At 40.5% G+C, this 21583-nt stretch overlaps 1 protein-coding gene across 1 annotated transcript in view; it reads left to right on the top strand.

The window, feature by feature from the left end:
* Positions 1 to 964: 964 nt before the first annotated feature.
* The window catches only part of iars1 (isoleucyl-tRNA synthetase 1), an 86201-nt gene continuing 65582 nt past the window's right edge, over positions 965 to 21583 (top strand). The window contains exons 1-11 of the mRNA XM_080729003.1: positions 965 to 1006; positions 2582 to 2705; positions 3453 to 3609; positions 4693 to 4812; positions 5216 to 5298; positions 6375 to 6492; positions 7763 to 7910; positions 16952 to 17039; positions 18615 to 18675; positions 18953 to 19048; positions 21234 to 21356. Of these exons, the coding sequence (XP_080585129.1) occupies positions 2587 to 2705; positions 3453 to 3609; positions 4693 to 4812; positions 5216 to 5298; positions 6375 to 6492; positions 7763 to 7910; positions 16952 to 17039; positions 18615 to 18675; positions 18953 to 19048; positions 21234 to 21356 (1113 nt within the window). The 5' untranslated portion in view covers positions 965 to 1006; positions 2582 to 2586. The remainder of the gene's footprint in view (positions 1007 to 2581; positions 2706 to 3452; positions 3610 to 4692; positions 4813 to 5215; positions 5299 to 6374; positions 6493 to 7762; positions 7911 to 16951; positions 17040 to 18614; positions 18676 to 18952; positions 19049 to 21233; positions 21357 to 21583) is intronic.

A 21583-nucleotide genomic window follows, 5' to 3' on the forward strand; every position in this document is an offset into this window, starting at 1 on the left:
GTAAGTATATACAAAGGAGGGTAGGGTTGGGCTTAGAACAAGCATTAGAACAAGTGTACCATATGTCTGATTATGGTAAAACTATTCAAATCTATATTAAATTAAATTCAGGACAGCAATAGAGTAAATAAAACAGAAACATAAGTATAACAGTAATACCAGCCTTTAATTAAAGACTTTCAATAAAAGGCAGCTGCAAACAGGGTTTTAGCAGAATGCTGCTCCTCAACATTATTTTAGTTTTGATTCTTGGCACAGAATGTAATTTTTTGGTTTCACACACACACACACACACACACACACACACACACACACACACACACACACACACACACACACACACACACACACAGTACGCACCGTTTCCGTATCCGCCCCAAACCCTGGCCGGATGCGATTAGCTCTGGTCCATCGCTTTCACCTCCCGCATAGTGCGGGAGGTGAAAGCGATGGACCAGAGCTAGGATGCGATAATGGAATCTGCAAAGCTGAAAGTTCCCATTTTAAAATATGCCAAATAAAATGTTATGTTGTTTAAGGGCTTTACGTTTATTACTTTGTTAGCGTGTAGATTTGTGTAGATCTGTTCTTTATGGCAAGACACACAAAACTCTGAAAACACCTCCAGAACAGTGGTTACCAAACGTTTTAGCCCGTGACCCAAAGAGAAATTCAGACATTCGCCTGGGACCCAAAAAACTAGTGAAAACAGCAGATCTACAAGTTCACAAGGCGTCGCTTCACACCGCGTTGAGAGCTTGTAGATCGGCTAATTTCACTACTTCATAATTATTATAATACTTTATTAATGGAATTTCTTAGAGGTGTTTGTTTGAACATTTATAAACAATATTTTTTATTTCAAAAAATAAGAATGAATAGGTCTATACATATCCATTTCAAAAGATTTTCCAGATTCACGTCACATCCACCCATGTTGACTGTGGCTTGCATCATTTCCCATCTCATCCCCTCCTCTGTGTTGCAGACCGGCGACACAACACATGTGAGTATCATCACTGCTACTGAAGTACATCTACATTTCAGTGTAATGGTAGTTATATTCTGTAACGTGAGCATTGATGTGTGCCCATATGAGTCCCGTCTTTTAGAAAGTCATAAGTGAACGTTGTCACAAAGTTATTGGAGTTTATAGCTTGACAGTTAAAACCTGTTAGCATAGCCTAGCTAACAACAAGGAGGCGTCATTCATGAGTAAGCTGACTGTTGTGGTGTCTGAATTGGACAGACTCAGAGTTTAATCTTTTTGTGCATTTTGTTCATGCATTTGTATCGTTACACATACTGTAACGTTGTGCATAATAATATGTTCCCTGTGCATGTTGTCTTTTAGCTCTGGTCCATAGCGTTAGTGGAGAGAACTCCACTAACGCTATGGACCAGAGCTAGTTGTCTTTATGCCAGTTTATGGTTGGTTTGACAGGCATTAAAGGTTGCAGGGGAATGCACAACGTTGTTTTTACAAAATTGTATGTGTAATTGGTGCCTAAAATAATTGATATAGTTGTGCAATAGATCGATGATCTATAAACTGGTAAACTGTTTGGTGTAGATAAATATGTAATTACTGTTGAAAGTTATTTGATTACCTGGCTGGGGGTGAAGTTGAAAAACATAGTTTTTGCTAAATAAATTGTACTTTAATTTTGTACTTTCCTCACCATTCTTGTTCTTATTCTTGGTACTCAAACAACTGGAGTCTGGGGACCCCTAGGGGTCCTCGAGGAGCTATGCCGGTAACTCTGAGAGTGTACAAATTACGGTAGCCACAAATTGCAACGCTAGATATGTTTTAAATATGATGAATCTAGGGTTGCAATACTACCCATTGGCAGCCAATGCATCAAAACAGTTTTTTGCTGTCTGATTGTTTTAAACGTCAAACTCACCAACATTGTGGCTATATGGAAAGCTTGACTTATCATCTTTCTATCAGCAAAGTGTTCGTTTCATAAAAATCCACAGTTGACATGTTATGAGTTACATTCTGTCAAGAAATCTCGTTTTCAATAACGCATCTTCCCACTGCCTCCTGCATTATGTGACATTCAGAAACAACGTAAAGGCCTGCTGCCTCCTGCATTAGGTGACATTTAGAACCAGGACTGTTGAGTGCCCTTCCAAACTCCAAAAATCACTTGAAAACAAAAAGCAACTCATAACATGTCTACGGAGGATTTTTATCAAACACTTTGCAGATAGAAAGAGGATAATTCAAGCTTTCCATACAGCCACAATGTTGGTGAGTTTTACGTTGTTTAATACAATCAGATGGCAAAAAAAAGTTTTGATGCATTGAATCCCAAAGGGAGGTATTGCAATCCTAGATTCAACATAATATAAAAAGAAATCTAGTGTTGCAATTTGTGGCTAAAATTGCGATTCCATTAATTGGTTCCATTGGTACACTCTCAGAGTTGGGATTTTACATTGTAGATTGGGATCCCATAGATAGAAAATTGTATCAAATAGGGGGTCAAACTGGAGGTCCTTTCAGAATCACTGTTTTAAAAAAATACTGTTTATGAATGTGGCCTATGTTTTATTGTGTCCTGAACAGAAGCCATGGTGGAGCCAGTCCCTGAATCCATCAGCTTTCCCTCTGAAGAAGAGAAGATCCTCCAGTTCTGGAACGACAAGAACTGCTTCCAGGAATGCCTCAAACAGTCCAAAAACAGGCCTAAGTAAGATGAGATGTAACAATGTAATAATACATGATGATTAGAGAAATATGTCAAATCTCTGTTACCCTGAAACCGTAGATAGGATTATTTGAATTTTGAGTTTTGGGGGTCATGTGGGAAATTCCATAACACATTGTTTTGTATTGGACATTCGAAATCAAAAGAAGGCTCAAAGACTAAGACATTCAAAGTTGTTTTACCCACTTTACTTTATTATTTTTCTTCAGATATCTAATCTGTACTTACAGTAATAGTTTTGTGAAAAATGAGCCCCACTGAAGTGGAATGGTTGAGCAGAAATGCAGAGCAATATCATAAAATTGTTTAATCTCAACCCACTTCCAGTGGATAAATACAATAATCATTGTCTGGTGACATTCAGAGTTCAGACTATCATAGTCTAACATAGCCAGCAAAGGAGCTACTGGCTAACCTGTTGTCCCCATGAACTATGTCAGTCTGACATTTTAAGAGTGATCATTTATTCACTACACAAGTGCTGCAAGCAAAGTTATAATGTAGCCAAGTGCTGTAGTAGAGCAGTTGTTCTCAAACATTTTCATGTCAAGGACTCCCAAAATAATATTTGGCTGCGGATTGTTCCAATTAAGATGTGACCAATGTTTTTGCAATGGTTCCTCATTTCAACCAGAGTTTAACAGAAATCAAATGGAAGTAGATATGTACAGTAGTTTAACTTTGGTCAGGTATGTGCCTGAGAAAATCTTTGTTTCCTGTCTCGTCCAGATACACGTTCTATGATGGTCCTCCCTTTGCCACTGGACTTCCCCACTATGGGCACATCTTGGCCGGCACCATAAAGGATATTGTCACCCGCTTTGCCCACCAGAGTGGCTTTCATGTGGACCGACGCTTTGGCTGGGACTGTCACGGTTTGCCTGTGGTAAGAACATGGCGTTACTTATTTTTTATTACACTTTTTCTCTATTAGAGAGACAGTTGTAAATGTACACAACAATTCTCCCACTTCCCAAACCCTCCTCCCACCCAATGGGAAACACAAGTGTTTAGTATTACACTTGAAACATTTCTCTGTTTAAATTGTGTTTAATCCATTTGCTCTCAGTGTTTCTCATTCACAAAGGTTTTCTTAAATTTAGACTATATTTTAGTGTAGGTTTGCTTCTAACTATAGAGTAGACTAAAAGAGTAAAAGTGAGTATACTATGCATCGGCCCTTAGAGTTAGGGCCATTCTAATCAATTAATTGTATTAACTGTTTTACATCTTTTTATTTTGATTAGTATGTATATCATCAACGACTTAACTCAACCTCTGCCAAAAAAATACCCCTTTGTACCCCTTCTCTGCCATGCCCGTAGAACCCGGAGATTTAATAAGCTTTAATTAAAAAATGTTTTTTTATCGAAGCGGAACTAAAATAGGCCGGAACTAATGCTCCGTGATCGGTTTCTACACGGACACATTATTGAGCGGACCACTTATCATTGAGGCCGTGAACCGGAAGCGGATGGTCCGTCGTCTATTTTGGCCCTGTTAGCTTTCTGTATAAACTCTGCGGCTTACAGATGGAGAACGGATTGATCAATTGAAAAAATTTCAACGGATTTGAGAAGCTGATGGAATACGCGAACACACGATGCATAGCAGTGTCCGATCACGCACGATGGGAACTGGATGAGCGCCCACGTTAACAGGTAGGAGAAGCCGGCAGTGAAAGACATAGAGAAATCTCCGGGCTCTACGGCCGTAAACTACGAATGAGTTAATACCTAACCCTATATACTTTGTTGAACGAGGTCCCCCAGAGGTCTGCACGTGGTGCTCTCCTTTTTCCCCTCTACCACAAATTTCTTCGCCGAAAATAGATAATTATTTTTGCTGAATGTTCGCTTATTATGATGTTCGCAGAAAGGGCAAATGGCTGATACATTTTAAAGATTTTTCTATATATATATATATATACCCTGTATATATATTTTTTTATCTCCATGTGTTTTTACAGGAATATGAGATTGACAAAACCTTGGACATCAAAGGGCCTGCCGACGTGGCCAAGATGGGCATTGCTGAATACAACAAGCAGTGCAGAAACATTGTGATGAGATACTCCAATGAGTGGGAGGTGAGCACAGAGGAGAGTTGGCTTGGCCTCGAACAGTTATGTAACACACTTAGAAAAGTATGTGCATTGTAAGTCTATGGAAATGACATTTGGTAGACTAGTGATATTACCAACCTGTGGGCCGTGAGGATATTGTAAGTGGGCCCCCAAGTAATTGGCAAAACACCTATATTTTCTTTCCTTGACCTTCCACTCTCTCTTCTTCTCTACCTCTGTACTTCACCTTCAATTAACAAATAAAAACTTTTACTTTAATAGCAGTATATCTCATGAATATACATGAAATAATCGTTCAAAACAAACTGAACTAAACAAATATTGGTACTTTGTTCTCCTGAGTTTTGACATGATCTTCTGTTCAGTTTTTCTCCTGTGCATTTTACATTGTTGTGTGCATTCCCAGATGTCAGTGAGAAGAATGGGCAGATGGATTGATTTTAAGAATGACTACAAGACACTCTACCCCTGGTTCATGGAGACTGTCTGGTATGAAGCCTTGCTCTACATTTCATGGTGTAAATGTACAGTATGAGATATGCATAAAATGTGTAAAAAGCCTCACGATTTTGCATAGTATTATATTGACTTCTTTTCTTGCATATAATTGCATATAATAAAAGGCCCAATCTGGGATTGTTTTGAACAGGGTTATATTTCCATTCTACATTCTTGTTTGATGTGTAGATTGCTTTATTACTACCTTCATTAAGTATTACCCCATCATCAGTTAAAAATACAGCTATGTTTTACTATGTTAACATTCAAGTAAATTACCAATACAATGCTACCAAACCTAAGCTATTACAGCCACAGTCTTATATATCAAGAGCTCAGTCAGTCAACTTGAGAATAAAAACATGCCTCCTGTGCTATTTATTATAATTTTTCTTTGCCTGGGATCAGGGCAAGAATTTCATGGCGGCCACAGTGGCCATGGCTGTTGCTGCCCTTCAGCTTGGCTGTATGCCGCTTGAAAAATGCGATCCTCTGCTTCCACAGTGGCCTTGATGTCATGCATTCTCAGCCTGCCCCAGCTGATTTCCCTGTTTTTCTTCTGTACTATTTTACTGTCAATTTCTGTCAAAAAGACAACTCTGTGGTTGAGATTCTAAATTATTATTTTACTATCATCAAGTAAAATGCACACATAACCAGTGGTAGGTTTGATTTTGAGCCTGTGGGGCATACTAATTTGTTTACATTTGTATCTGATTGGAAAGCGATTTCAATTAGATGGAAATAACCTATCTAAGCTCTCATTGGCTGCTTCCTAATCCTATGAACTGTCATTTGGTCCAGAATTACTTTACTGTCTATGCACTGTAGGTATAGAAACAGCAATGCAACTCTGATCAAAATAACCGATTCTTATACATTCTCTAGTTGTATTAAGTTGTGCATGACATAATGATGCAAATTATATATTAATCATTTAGCTGGGCACAGTGCACCACCTTGAATCACCAAGGTGACCCCACATTGAGAATAACTGTGTAACAGTATAGAATCTACACTCATTGTCACTTAACATGTCTATTTTGTGCATCTTTTGATTACTACAGGTGGGTATTCAAGCAGCTTTATGACAAGGGTCTGGTGTACAGGGGCGTCAAGGTCATGCCTTATTCCACTGCCTGCAACACCCCCCTCTCAAACTTTGAATCCAACCAGAACTACAAGGTAGGCACACAACAGAACCCCTGACTAATTCATGGAAGGGGCTGCCAAGCAAGTTTTAATATTATTAGTATTATAACTTTTGTTTTTATTATTATTATTATACTCAGAAGCTGGGATATTCAGATGGGGAAATCTCTGCATTTCTACGTTTCATTAGTTCAACTAAGGGTTAGGGTTAAGTTTTAGGGTTAGGTTTAGACATGGTGGTTAACATTCACCAGTGTCAGCAGGTTAGCATTTCACCAGGTTAACATTCACCAGTGTCGAACAAATGGAACATCGAACAAATGTTATGTCGCGATATCGACACGCTCACATTGAGATATGGGAATAAATCTGAACTTGTTTCTAGTAACACAGGATTGGAAATCCGAACTGCATAGTCGCAGGGGAGAAAAACTAAAACCCTCTTGTTTAGTCAGGATACTCATATGACTACACATTCTATTTAGTTGTACTTGGAGCCATTATACAACAGCTATTTTTGGCAAAGAGCTTTGGTGTAGAGGGGGAAAAAGAGTAGACTAAGTACAGAGTGAAAAGTAAAGTTTATTAAGTATTGACAGTTCAAGTGGTTAAAGCTATACTGTGTAAGTTGCTAAACTAGTGGTCAGTAGCGGTATTGCTTTTTTCGGCCGTTTTTCGCCCGGAGTCGTCGCGGACCACCGCGGCGGCGCCGCAAACCACCGCTACGAATCCGTGGAGGGGTAGAACGTAATTTTCTGGCCAGGATTTGGGGATTAAGAGGTTAAGAATCCTTCACCATCGTAAACACTGTAGCTGAGGGAGGCTACTTCCTGAAGAGACGGCAGATACGCTGTGATTGGCCGGTAGTGTATCATGTGTGTATGATCCTCGATGTGATTGGCCAACGTATACACAACGTATACAGATGATGCAGATGACGTAGTTTTGCCGCGAAATCCGGTCCCCGGCCAGGATCATAGAAAACATATAAAGAGAAGGCTTTAGAAGCTGAAAATAACGGAGTGGGTGTTCTAAAACTTTAGCGTTTTAACAGTTAGGACAATTTTAAGATTTGTTTTATAAAAAAAGTTACATGGTATAACTTTAAATATCTGAAAACACAAATTGACATGAATCCAAAATACACTGATGATTGTGCTGTCAAACATGAATCAATATGGAATCTATGAACAGGTTGTGGGGGTCCCTGCTTCATCTCTCTCTCAACCTAGGGGTCCTTGGCCTGAAAACGTTGAAGACCCCTGTTATACAATCAATATTTCCTCTTCCTGTTTGTCTGCAGGATGTTCAGGACCCGTCAGTGATTGTCAACTTCCCACTGCTGGAGGACGAAGGTGTATCTCTGATCGCCTGGACGACCACACCCTGGACACTGCCTAGCAACCTGGCCCTCTGCGTCAATGCAGAGCTGCAGTATGTCAAGGTCAAAGGTGAGAAACCATTCTTCATCATTGGAAAATAATGGGATATCTGCTCTTATTTTTGTTAAATAACACACACACACACACACACACACACACACACACACACACACACACACACACACACACACACACACACACACACAGTAGTGAACTTGTAGAAACCACACAGACCAGACCTCATAGACGGCTAGCCGAATGCAGCCTACAATGCTGTGTGCCTAATATGCAATTAGCATATATTACTTAGACATCAGTGGGCTGAACGGAGATGATGGTGGTGGCAGACTTGCATTTGAATAAATTGATATGGCTAATAAACTAGTTTTGCATCTCAAGATAGTTATGGGGCGATATTTCCACGATTAAAGTTGTCTAGGAGCATCTGTATTTTTTTATGGTATTTCTGAACAACCTGGTATACCATAATACCTTGATTCTGCTCGTTCCCAAGCCCAGTATGACACAAACTGAATTTAGCAGGTTGTTAAACGATATGTAGTCTGTGTGTGCATGCATGGCGCTAGAGATGGGCTGATTGATCGGTGACTGATAGCGATCGGCTGATAATACCTCTATCGGCTTTGATCGGTATCGGCTTTGCCGATCTACAAGCTAGATCAGCTATTTTCACAATATTTATCTGTTGGACTGAATGTAACCTCAGCTTCAACTCCTACAAGTCGAATTGGATACTAAAGGACCTCAGCCTGCATTACCTAATGTTTATACTTAATATACAATGTCAATGTTTTGTAAGAATAATCATTAAATATATAAATGCTGCTACAGTAACACAATAAATAGAAGAATTTATGGATTTGACGCTGTGATTGGGAATATCGGTATCGGCAGATACTGATTACAGTTGATTGGTGATCGGTACCAAACCCAAAAATCACAATCGGAGCATCTCTAATGGCTGCATGTACACCTGTGCATGCTGTGTGTACATGATTAGCGCAGGTATTGTGGGAATTATGAACGAATCTCAAATAGGGTGGGTCACTTAAAAAAAAAGAAAATCCTGTTCTTGTTCAAATATAAAAATACTCCCTGCTTCACGTCATTTAGTTTTTGGGTTTCCTGTGAGATACTGGTACGCTTCTTCATAATGTGATGACCTAGATTTCTGACTGCTGCTTGCTGTAGCCTGCTGTAGCCTCAAGGGGTCACTGTTGAAGCACAAGTGTGAGTGGAAAACTGCACTGGCTGTTGCCTTGCTGCATGGGAGACTGCCATGGAATACCAATGAATGTGTTTGGTATCAACACACTTGCCCTTGTTCACTCTCTTCCCTGGTTGTGCCCAAAGACACACACACACACACACGCACGCACGCACGCACGCACGCACGCACGCACGCACGCACGCACGCACGCACGCACGCACGCACGCGCGCGCACACACACACACACACACACACAGTCACACACACACACACACACACACACACACACACACACACACACACACACACACACACACACACACACACACACACCCTCCCTCCCCATTTGAGCTCATTAAACGTTTTATTATCTGTCTTCTTTCCTCCCTATCCTACTGTTTCTTTCAGCCCCATATATATCAGTTCAGTATGTATCTCTTTCTATCTCTATCTCTCTATCTATCTATCTCGCTCTATCTCTATCTGTGAGCAGGACTGGCAGCAGGTCTTAGCTGTGCAATCATTTATCACACCACTGAGAAGAGACATATTTTATTGATGCCCCCCCCCCCCCCCCCCCCGCCCCTCTCTCTCTCGTCTCTCTCCCCATCTCTCTTTTTCTATCTTTTCAGGCCATTGGGTTTTTTGTATTGCTATTTACAACTGTTGCCCCTCCCCTTTCTGTAGCTCGTATGTAGCTTCTATGACACTGTCCCCATTTAACCACTTTCTACTGGGGTAGAGGTTTTTATTTATTTATTTATTTTTGATTTCAGTGACCACTACATATTCAGCACAGTTACTGTACTCTACAGAGTTTCATGTAAATGTATTATATAATTAGAAACTGTGAACATTAAAACGGATGATCAGATATGGATATTTGGATGGTAGTATTCTGATATCCTTTCTAAGTCTTTAATTAGTATTTGTGTCATTTAGCAGTAAGCTACACAATGGTTTCCTTCCTCGACTACCTTCGAACTACAGGGCAGCATAACATAATATTAGGAATTGCTTTCTAATGTTCCATTATTAGAAGGCAATTTCTAAGCGTCTGTTACCAGACTCGTCCACCCAATGTGTCATTTTCAGAAATATCTCTGCAATGGCAGCATTTTCCACTGGGGAAGGTGCCTGGCTGTGTACCAGCTTGTCTTGTAGGGTGGGAGTGGGAGCCCCTCAAGCAAAAGTTGGAGGTTCAGGGAACAATTTCTGCACAAATGTATCACTGCATATTCCATTTCTAATATTGCAGATCTGAGCAGAGTTTGTTTGTTGCACAACATCTTCTTCCTTAAGGATGGGCAATAAAACTTCAAATCAGTATCATGATTATTTCAAACGCTTGCCTCAATTACAATTAATTAATTAGAAAATAAAATCTACAAGCTTACAGTGCGATGCATTGTGAGCTTGTAGATCAGCTATTTGCACTATTTTTGTATGCCACCATTGTACAACAAAGTATAATGCAGGATCAAATGGTTAATCGCAAATTGCAACTCTAAAACATTTGTCGATTCGTTGATAAATCTGAAGAAAACAAAACACTCAAGTCTCAATTATCCAATTAGCCTAAGTGTACATGAGCAAATATTGCTTTCGTTACATTTTGTGTTAATTGCCCTGCCCCACTCTTCCTGTAGATTTAACTAAAGGTTTGATAATGCTTTTCTAAGTAAGTTGCAAACTTTACAATTTGATGTTTCCAAATCCCTATGTTTACACCCACGCCCTGCAAACCGTAGACTAATTTCTGCAGCTTTCCTCTTGATTGCACATGCATTTGAAGGCGCTGAAATTGTCAAACTGGATGCTATTGGCTAAGGTGATGGGGATGGAAGGTGTCAGCATGCAGAATGGTATTAAGGTCTGCGTCCTTGCGTAACATTTTGGTATGAAGCTCCCCTGAGGATGTTTTTGTTATTTCAAGGTCCAGAAAGTTTATTTCCCTCTGGCTGTACTGTGAAGAGTTCCACACTGTCACTAGTGGTGTTAAGGCAGCTGTCAAATTCCTTAAGGTCATGTAGGTCACCATTGTAGGAGAAGATGAGGTCATCGATATACCTTCCATATCGGAAAATGTTGTTCTGATGAGGGGTTGGAAAGGCCCAGGATAAACCATTCAACCTCAGACTCGAAGGAAGAGATGGGCTTAGGTGCCGTTTACACAACACTGTTTTCTAGAGAAAATTGCAAAATAAAATGTCAGATATGCTGTCCGTTAAGATGATAAAGCGTTTTCGGGTTTTGAATCCGCAACAAAGTGAAACTACTTTTCCGATTGAAAATCTTTGAAAACCTCTAAACGTGTGCTACGTGTAGATGACAAACAGCCATGTGATAGGAAGTAGAATGGGACTGGTCTATATGACACATAGAGGTATATATCTGACATTACGCCAACGCCACCTAGTCAAATGGCATGCGCACTACAGCGTTTTCAATCACTGTTTAGTGTCCCTAAACGCAGAATAACAAGTGCGAACGAAACGGGACTTTCTCTAGAGACCGTTTTCTCTAGAGCAGGGGTCTTCAATGTTTTCAGGCAAGGGACCCCTTAGCTGAGAGAGAGATAAAGCAGGGACACCCACTACATATTATATAACATTGTGTTGCAGAAGAAAGATTTTCATAGATTTCTTAGACAGCTCAGACTTGTTTGACAGCAATGTCTGTCATCATGTTGGAATAATGTGTATTTTCAGACATTTAACCACTTGAACCGTCAAATACTTTAGTCTGCTCTTTGCCAAAAAATATCCGATCTACAAGCTTGCGAGGCGTTGTAAGCTTGTAGATCGGATATTGTTGGCTAATATTCCACTCAGAAAGTCAGAATAGGGATGCTAGGGTTCAAATGGTTAATGTATAAAACATGATCCTATCACACAAAGATTTGGCGGCCCCCCTGTAGTAACCCTGAGGACCCCTTAGGGGTCCCGGACCCCCTGTTGAAGACCCCTGCTCTAGAGACCGCTGTTGACTAAACGTGGCCTTTGTTAGCAGAAAAGCTGGCATGAGTAAAAATACCATTTTCTTTTCCTACATAAAAACATACAGTATTTCAACCTAATTGTTTTAATAATTATTTTAACAATAGCTTTATACATTTTAAAATAAAAACATTATAATTAACTCACTTACTGCCAATTTAAAATGCCCCTCGAGTGGCACTAGTGCCAGAAGCCTCCATAGACTCCCATGTAATTTATAGTGCACAGATCATGCACACCCATGCACAGATCATGCACCATGTTTGTGCAGGCTGTTCACAGCTTTCAAACCAAAAAAAAAGATTGGAAATCCGTTCAGGCATTCATGATTTATCAGCCATAATGTTTTCTTCAGATGTAAACAAAAATGGCTGCCATGTTTGAAAGATGGGGTTGTATGGGGGGTGGAACATGCAAAATCGCGATTGAAATCATGTTTACTAGATTTAATTGGGTCCAATTGGGTTTTCTAAGTAAAAGTCGCCCAAAGTCGCTTGGCAGGGAACTCCATAGTGAGAAAGTTGCTCTAAAAGTCGCCTGGCACTGTATGAGTTAAGAAGTAGAGAAAATAGCTACAAGCTCACAGCGCGAAGGTGCGTTGTGTGCTTGTAGATCTGCTATTTTCACTAGTTTGGGTCCCAGGCAAACGTCTAATCTCTCTTTTGGGTCTACCTGAAAAGTTTGATAACCACTGCCGGGTGTAGTTGATTTTGTGCTTCCTATTGATCTCTGCCCCAGATTACCACAACAGCACCCTTATCCAATTTTTTTAATTACCAGTAAGGTCATTATAGGAAATCTATCTTTGCTATATTTGAAGTGTGTGTGTGTGTGCGTGCGTGTGTGTTGTGTGTGTGTGTGTGTTTTATACTGTACATATTGAACCAATGAAAAGTATTAATTAGAGCGCCGTGTGACTTATTAACTACATTGTATCCATTTTATCTACATTTTCCATTTCCTGAAAAGTAACGCTATTGGACATTCAAGGTTTTAACTGACGGCAACAATAGGAAACCTTCTTGGTGAAGTTTGTCAAACGAGCATCGTTACATCGTTAGGACAAAGTAGACTTGTGTCTAGACTCCTTTACAGAGACAAAGTTGGTATCAGGGACTGTGTGAAGTTCTTAAAACAGTGGTTTGATTCTTGTGGTGGTGCCAGTCTTTCAGTTGGTAGAGCCTTGTAGAATTTAAATTCAGCCTTCGTTCGTACTATTTGTACTATTCACTAGGGTGGAAAAACAAAGATCCATAGAACGCTAAGAGAGACAGCCACATGGTTGTATTTTTCTACTTGGACAAATTATACCTAGAGGGACGTTGGTAAGCGATTTGAAAGATGTATTCAATTTCACTTGAAACCTTCTTGCTGAATGCTGATAAATAAACAAAGCATTGTTACTTGCTGTATAATAGGATTAGAGTTGCTTATTATTATAAACTCCTTTACTGTGTTGGGAAGGGTTTTGTGACTGTCTTCAAACAGTGGTTTGTGGATTTTAGTGGAACCGGTCTTTCGGTCAATTGAGATAGGTCAGTCTTATCTAGAAAATGTGTGGGTGCAAAACTAAGACCCCGAGAGACCCCACAAAGTGACAGTCTTTTAGGAGAGGGATACCTGATTGCGACCGTCAGGGAGCAGTTTACTATGAAAACCTCCACCGGCCGTCCGTCCGTCCGTCCGTCCGTCCGTCCGTCCGTCACACGTCACACGTGACCATCAACAAACGTCACACCTTTGTTGATGTTTAAATCGAAGAGTCTTGGTCAAATACTTCTGTTGGTTTCTGCACTGATCATTTATACAATTCAGCTGTGTTTGCTCGTGTCATCATGATGAGGTCATAAATCAGCCATGCCCAAATATAGATTTTACGGGTTTACATGCTTACTCAGTTATTCGTTATGTGAAAGTCCTATGACGTCTATGATATCTGACATCATCATACATACATTCCCTTTTATGCCCATAAATGGAGATCCCCTCTGTAGAACCAGCCACTGACATCACTGTAATGTCAGGGGAACCAAATCCCTTTTATGCCCATATATGGAGATCCCTGTGATGCCAGGGGAACCAAATCCCTTTTATGCCCATATATGGAGATATGGAGATCCCCGTGTTGCCAGGGTAACCAAATCCATTTTATGCCCATATATGGAGATCCCTGTGATGCCAGGGGAACCAAATCCCTTTTACGCCCATATATGGAGATCCCTTATGTCATCAATATTAAGCCCATATCTGTGAATATCTTTGGGTACCAGATGTCTCCATATATGGTTAAATGGTCCGATATACATCACTGGCCAGAAGACCAAGAAATGGTGCAACCTCGCCCTTTGCTTTTCTCCCTTAGGCATCTTACTGGTAGGTAGTTTAATGAGGAATGCAGTATGGTGGTAGGTAGGTAGTTATGGCCTTTGATGTAAGATTTTCACTTTCTAGGATAACTATATTTGCTATTCCCAGATGATGCCCTTTTAGGGTACCCCTCATGCCCATATATGGAGATCCCCAGGCTTTACTAATTAACATAAGTCTTATGCCCATATATGGAGATCATTGTCCCAATGTCATCAGATATATGGGCATAAATGGACACAGGCAAACTAGATGGGCTGTATGGATATCCAGATGTGTGATGTAAGTGTTTTATTCCAAATGTGGCACCCCACAGACATATTTCCAGAAACAAAATCCCTTTCATGCCCATATATGGAGATTTCTGATGTCATCAATCCCAGGCCCTGTAAAAAACATGGTTGCTATGGTAAACAGTTGGTTGCTAGGGTAAACAGTTGGTTGCTAGGGTAAGAAAACATGGTTGCTATGGTAAACAATTGGTTGCTAGGGTAAACAGTTGGTTGCTAGGGTAAAAAAAACATGGTTGCTGTGGTAAAAAGTTGGTTGCTAGGGTAAACAGTTGGTTGCTAAGGTAAAAAACATGGTTGCTATGGTAAACAGTTGGTTAGTAGGGTAAACCTTCAATGATTTTGACATCTTGTTACTAATCTGTCGGTAGATAATGCCGGTCTTATATAAGGGTCATTTGTGTACGGTGTGATGTCATACTGATGTCAGCAGTGTGACAGGAGATAAGCGACCAACGGTCGCTTATCTCCCGATTAGGGAGTCTTACTGGTATATTTATACATCACAGAGCCCCATCTTGTCTGGTTGTCTGACTCTCTACTTAAATGTTGTATTGTGTACCAGCCATGTTACTGTATGTAAACCAGTAAGACTCCCTAATCGGGAGATAAGCGACCGTTGGTCGCTTATCTCCACAAATATCACAACCTCCACCTCTCACGTCATACGGGTAGCCATAGTTACACCTGGAATGTTGAATCTCCATATATGGAGATAACCTACTAGGGTTGCAACGGTATGAGATTTTTAACACCGAAAACCGTGTCTGTGTCAACACCGCCGTTATCGGTAACACCGTTTCAACTACCATTGCGTGTCTTAGCACTCAGTAGCCCCATATAGAACCTCACCCGTCGCGACGCAGCGACGGGTGAGGTTCTATATGGGGCTAAGCACTCAGTAGCAGCCAATGCTACCTCAAGCTACAACAACAACAACCATCCGACCATATTAAAAATTCGGCTTTGTAAAAAAAGCAACAACACTGTTAAGGCCCTCTTACATCTAACAACTTTGAAAAGCTTTCTCAGTCTAATAAAGTCGAGGCGTGCTCCCGTGATTCCGTCGTTATTCAATCGTTAAATGTGAGGTAGTGTTCCGACTCGATTAAAAATTCAGCTTTGTAAAAAAGCAACAACACTGTTAGTGTTACAACAGCCCTGCGTTTTGTTGTTTGGCTAATCGTTGCTTTTCTGCCTACTGCGCGCTGTGACATTTTAAAGCCACAACTAGTCTCCGAACGTGCCCTGCGAGTGAGGAGACGAGACATCATGCAGTCTGATGAGCTGTGCCTCGCCGATCCGTTGATTCTGGATCTGTTCTAATCTCGACACTCACACACAAGGAACGGCTCCCGGCCTCCCGCGATTGAAAACCGAATCCCATCGTTCATTTAAAAGAGCTGTTCAAAAGAGCGGAATCGTTGGCGAACGTCACATCTCTACTGTCTGCGCTCCTCGGGGCAGAGAAGAGCAGCGGCTGAGTTTTCTTTTTATTTAACGGTGTTATCGGTGTGCAAGTAAAGTACTCGGTGTTGTGCTCGCTCACCGGTAACACCGGTAACACCGAGTACCGCTGCAACCCTATAACCTACGCATCACACAAAGTCTGACCTCACCAGCCCATACTTGGGCATGGACGACTTATATCTCCATATACGGAGATGGCCATATATGGAGATACGATGACATCACAGAGTCCACAGCTGATGATGTGGCGTGATGTCATACAATACACAAACAAGCCCTATATAAAGGGGCAATTCTCACCAGGGAAGAGAGCATTGCCTGGAATGTTGAATCTCCATATATGGAGATAACCTACGCATCACACAAAGTTTGACCTCACCAGCCCATACTTGGGCTTGGACGACTTATATCTCCATATACGGAGATGGCCATATATGGAGATACGATGACATCACAGAGTCCACAGCTGATGATGTGGCGTGATGTCATACAATAAACAAACAAGCCCTATATACTGATGCGATACGATGACATCACAGAGTCCACAGCTGATGATGTGGCGTGATGTCATACAATAAACAAACAAGCCCTATATACTGATGCGGAGATATGAGCAGGGCAAAGGTGTGACGTGTGACCGACCGACCGACCGACCGACCGACGGACGGACGGCCGGTGGAGGTTTTCATAGTAAACTGCTCCCTGACGGTCGCAATTAAATCACAGCATTTGTTTGTTCTTTCTGATTTCTAGACAACACAACAGGTCACACCTACATAATGATGGAGGCCAGGCTTGGAGCTCTGTTTAAGACCGAAAGCGAGTACACCATCCTGGACAAGTGAGTACTGAGAGGGCAAATGGCCACCAATAGGCTATGATGACATAAAGATGTAGGAATTTTAGTTTTGTAACCACCCTGTAACGGAAGAATTGTGCATAGGGATGTTACGATCAATACACTTTACTTGACAAATAATTGCAATTTAACGATTTAATGTTTTTTTTTTTTTTTTTTTGTATTGAACATTGGAGTATATGAATTAAAATGTTCTGTTTACCTTTTAGGGCTTTGTAAAAAAAATATTGCACAAGGCAGATATGAGAAATAACTTGAATACACAAAGAAATAACTAATATATTTAATAATAGTATGCTTTCAAAATATTCTAAAATAGTTTAACAATACGGTGCATCACGACCTTTGTGAGCTTGTAGCTTGTCTGCATAAAAAGCGTTAAGCTGTTAAGCTTATTTGAAATTTGTAGGAAAGTTCTGTTAAAGTTCTGTAAAAAGTGCATTTCAGTGTTCTAAATGTGCTTTCAAATAGAAAACTATTTTCTGGGTGGTTAGACATAATGAATGAAAGGATCTGAATACTTTTTGAGTTTAAACATTGAAAATGATTAATCCAATTTACATTTTTATTCCACACTCACTGTGCAAAGTTTTTCTTGCGTTTATTATTATTGGTGTAGACTAGAGGAAGTAGAAGTAGAGGACTTTATTCTGTTTCATTTCTTTAGTTAAATGGTGGTAAAGCAGCCTCCATTTCCCAGCTCAGTGGATGAGAGTGGAGGTTAAGGGAAAGAAAGTGTAGGATGAGACAGGGAGTGAATCACTTGAGGTATAAAGGTAACGTAACAAAAAGCATCATTAAATTGCAGATTGAAAATATATTAAAATGAGCAAGGTTGCCCACCTACAGAACGGCAGGCGATCAACATGAAAGAAGGACTCCCCCACTCCGTCTAAAGATTTGGTTTAATGGAAAATACAATGTTTCAGTCCACAGACCTTCATCAGCTGATGAAGGTTTCTGTACCCAAATGTTGTGTTTCCCATTAAACGGTATCTTTGCATTTGAAGACGGTGTGCAGGAGTCTTTTCGTCTGTGATTTAGAATATATTGAAAGCAGCTGAAGCACATTTTGAGGTATTTTATGTAAATGATGTGAACCATATTCCACAGCTGCCTTAGTCACAGCCCAGTTGAACACTTAATGGGAGATTGTGGAACATTGCGCGTGACAGTGTGTTCCATCATCCTTATAAAACTCCAAAGGATGCAATTGCTCAGTCATGGAGAGGAATAGGTGTCATATTTCATCTGTACATTTTTATTTGCCGTGTGACAATGTGTTTAGGAGGAGTTCACAGTCACACTTGTTGTTTCAGTACCCTCATAATACACTTTGCCCTTCTGTTTTGTCATTTATATGCCAGTGCATAGTTAAAGCTCACTGTACTGTATGGTTGGCAGCGCAGGGGAGGTACAGTATGAAATACGAGAGAAGCTGGAACAAAGTACTATATACTAGATGCTATTTTAATAATTTTGGAACTGTGTGTGTGTGTGTGTGTGTGTGTGTGTGTGTGTGTGTGTGTGTGTGTGTGTGTGATTTGTCTTGTTTAGATTTCCAGGCAAGGTGTTGAAAGGAAAGAAATACAAGCCTCTCTTCCAGTACTTTTCCAAGGTGAGAAGATTAGATTTTCCTCGTTTCCGGCGGTTGCACATTGTATCATTTTTTGCCTCAGACCAGTGTCAGAACTATAGCTCAATCTAATGACCTCCCTTAACACAAACAGGCATCCCTCTCCGCCTCCTAAAACAATGCTATTCCTCTGCCCATCTGTTTCTTTCTCTCTCTCTCACTTTGTCTGTCTCTCTCCCCCCGACACTCTCACTCTCTCTCTCTCTCTCTCTCTCTCTCGTACTTTATTTCATTCTCTCTCTCCCCCATCTCACTCCAGTGTGGAGAGAAAGGTGCGTTCCGCGTGGTGACGGATAATTACGTCAAGGAGGAGGAGGGTACTGGAGTGGTTCACCAGGCACCCTACTTTGGAGCTGTGAGTTCTTTCATTATTATTTCTTTCTACCTCAGACACACGTGGAGTTTATTACATGATTTATTTCATCATCCTAGTGTTGTAATATCATTTGGCCCCATAATTCTGTGCCAGCCCAGAACAAAATGTTACAAAGTCTTGTATTATCTCATTGTGGTGGAAGGGTTATGTGTTGTGTAGCTTCCCATCGCTGTTACTAGTTTGTCTTGTCTTTATAATTCCATTAAACTATGATAAAACAATATTTCCTAATGTTTGAGATTGCATGGGTAGGATATTGCAATTATCATGTACTTGGTCTTAGGCTATACAATAATTTTAATAAATCCCTAACCACTCAGCTATAATGGCCTATACTTGTATATTTATTGGACATTGTGATGTTTATATTTATTAGCTTATAATAATCCATATCGTATAGAGAATTGTGCAGTATCTATTTAATCCTAGTCCCTGAGGCCATCACTGCAGTGGTACTGGAGCTATTGGGTCATTACTAATAGACTAGATGACCTTGTGCAAGGGCAGATAGATGCCCCCTGTGGCTGGAGCCAGCTGTAGAAACTCCATCTCACACTCTCTCTCTCTCTCTCTCTCTCTCTCTCTCTCTCTCTCTCTCTCTCAAATGCATTTATTAGTTTTCCCCCCTTTCCCCTGTTTCCTCTCCATCACAGGTTGCACAGCAGCCTATACGGCTGTGGACTCTTGCTACTGTGTCAATATCTCTTGGCTACATTTTATCATTAAAGCAGTAGTTCACCCCCAAAATGACTTTGGGGTGGGGGGGGGATTTTTTGGTTTTTGTCATTGCCGTTTCGAAACGGGTCCCCATCCGGAATCAATGGGGGTAAATTTGGGGGTAAATTTATTGTTATCACATTTTTGTCTTAGGAATGCGACAAAAACCTAAACATATTATTGAACTCTAGTCTCCATGGCGTGACTAATCAATAGGAAAAAAAACATTTTGGGGGTGAACTACTCCTTTAATACGTTTATTTAATCATACAGTTCTGTGATGGCAAAGATAATTTTCTTCATTTTCCAGTGATCTTCTATCTATTGATCGCAGTCAGTTATCCAGTGATGAGTATTTATGTAATTTTCCACAGCCAGTTCCAATGTACCACTCACCAAGTATGATAAGTTAACGCTACGGAGTGGAACAAATAAATGACCAGTGATGCCATGGATAAGAACACTGTTCTCTGCATATTAATCCACAGAAAAAGGCAACACTGGACACTTTTTTAAAGACCTCATATCTCTCTATATTTCCCACATGCTGTTTGAGGCCATCATCCAATCCATCATCCAAATGTGTTAATGACAAAACACACCATCCATTACATATGAACTGCAGTATAATCTTCATCAGGAGATGGAGAGTCAGGCTTTTCAGGTGAAATGGGGCAATTCAGACAAATCTTAATTGCTGCTAAACCCCATGTAGTTTGAGAGTTGACAAAAAAAATGTATGTGACTTTTTTTTTAGCTTATAGGACCTGGAACTAGGGCATTCATTTTTCATTCATATTTCGCCAATGAATACAGTACAAGTGACATGTACACGTTAAATAAAGCTTTTCGCCTGTGACCGCAACCTCTTTCCCTTTTGGAAAATGTTAAGGAACTTAACCAAACTAACTTGGACTGATCTTTGAAAAGCAAAAGTGGGAAGATGACTAGTTTCTGTGGAAATAATATTCCTCAAGATTTCAGTTTTACAGTTATATGGTATATTTGCTATGGCTGTACCTTTTTGTATAGTAGGTCTACATGATCTGGATGTCTTCGACTCATTTAACTTTAGCAACATGTAGAATGTCCCTGCTGAGTCGTCACATGATGATTAACAGGACAGTAAAGGCTCCAATGGCCCACTGAAGCTCTGAAGCTAACTACAGTACATGAATGAATGAATGAGCTTTTAGTTCCATGTCTTACAGAATAATTTAATTCCGATTAACGCATTATAAACACATCAAAAACACAGTTGTAAAACATTCACTTATCAATAACTGAATGCCCTGTAAACACAGGTTACACAAAGATAATCAACATTTAAATAGTATTTGTCACTCAAAGAGCCACGTGGAAGTATTTGTTTCACAGAAAGCCAAAATAAATATGACGAGTACATGTTCTCTTTTTTTTTTTTTTTCACCTGTCTTTACAAATGTAGGATGATCACAGAATCTGCATGGAGTATGGCATCATCCAGAGGGACCAGGCTCCTGTCTGCCCTGTGGACGCCTCAGGCTGCTTCACTCCAGAGGTCACAGACTTTGTGGGACAGTATGTCAAGGTGAGCGTCGCTTCAGTGTCGGGGAGGGCTGGAAACTGTGTGTGGCAGCCAGGGGTGTCGCACCAAATTTGGGCCCTGGGTACAAGGATTCACTGTGGGCCCCCCATAGATGTTCTTCATAGGGGGAGGGGGTTTAACCCCCAGCAGATATACAAGCTCACAGTGTGGCACCGAGTGCCGCGCTGCGAACTTGTAGATCTGCTACTTTTTTTTTTTTTATCGTGAAA

This window comes from Nannobrachium achirus (genome assembly GCF_963921795.1).
Source record: "Nannobrachium achirus genome assembly, chromosome: 6".
NCBI lineage: Eukaryota > Metazoa > Chordata > Actinopteri > Myctophiformes > Myctophidae > Nannobrachium > Nannobrachium achirus.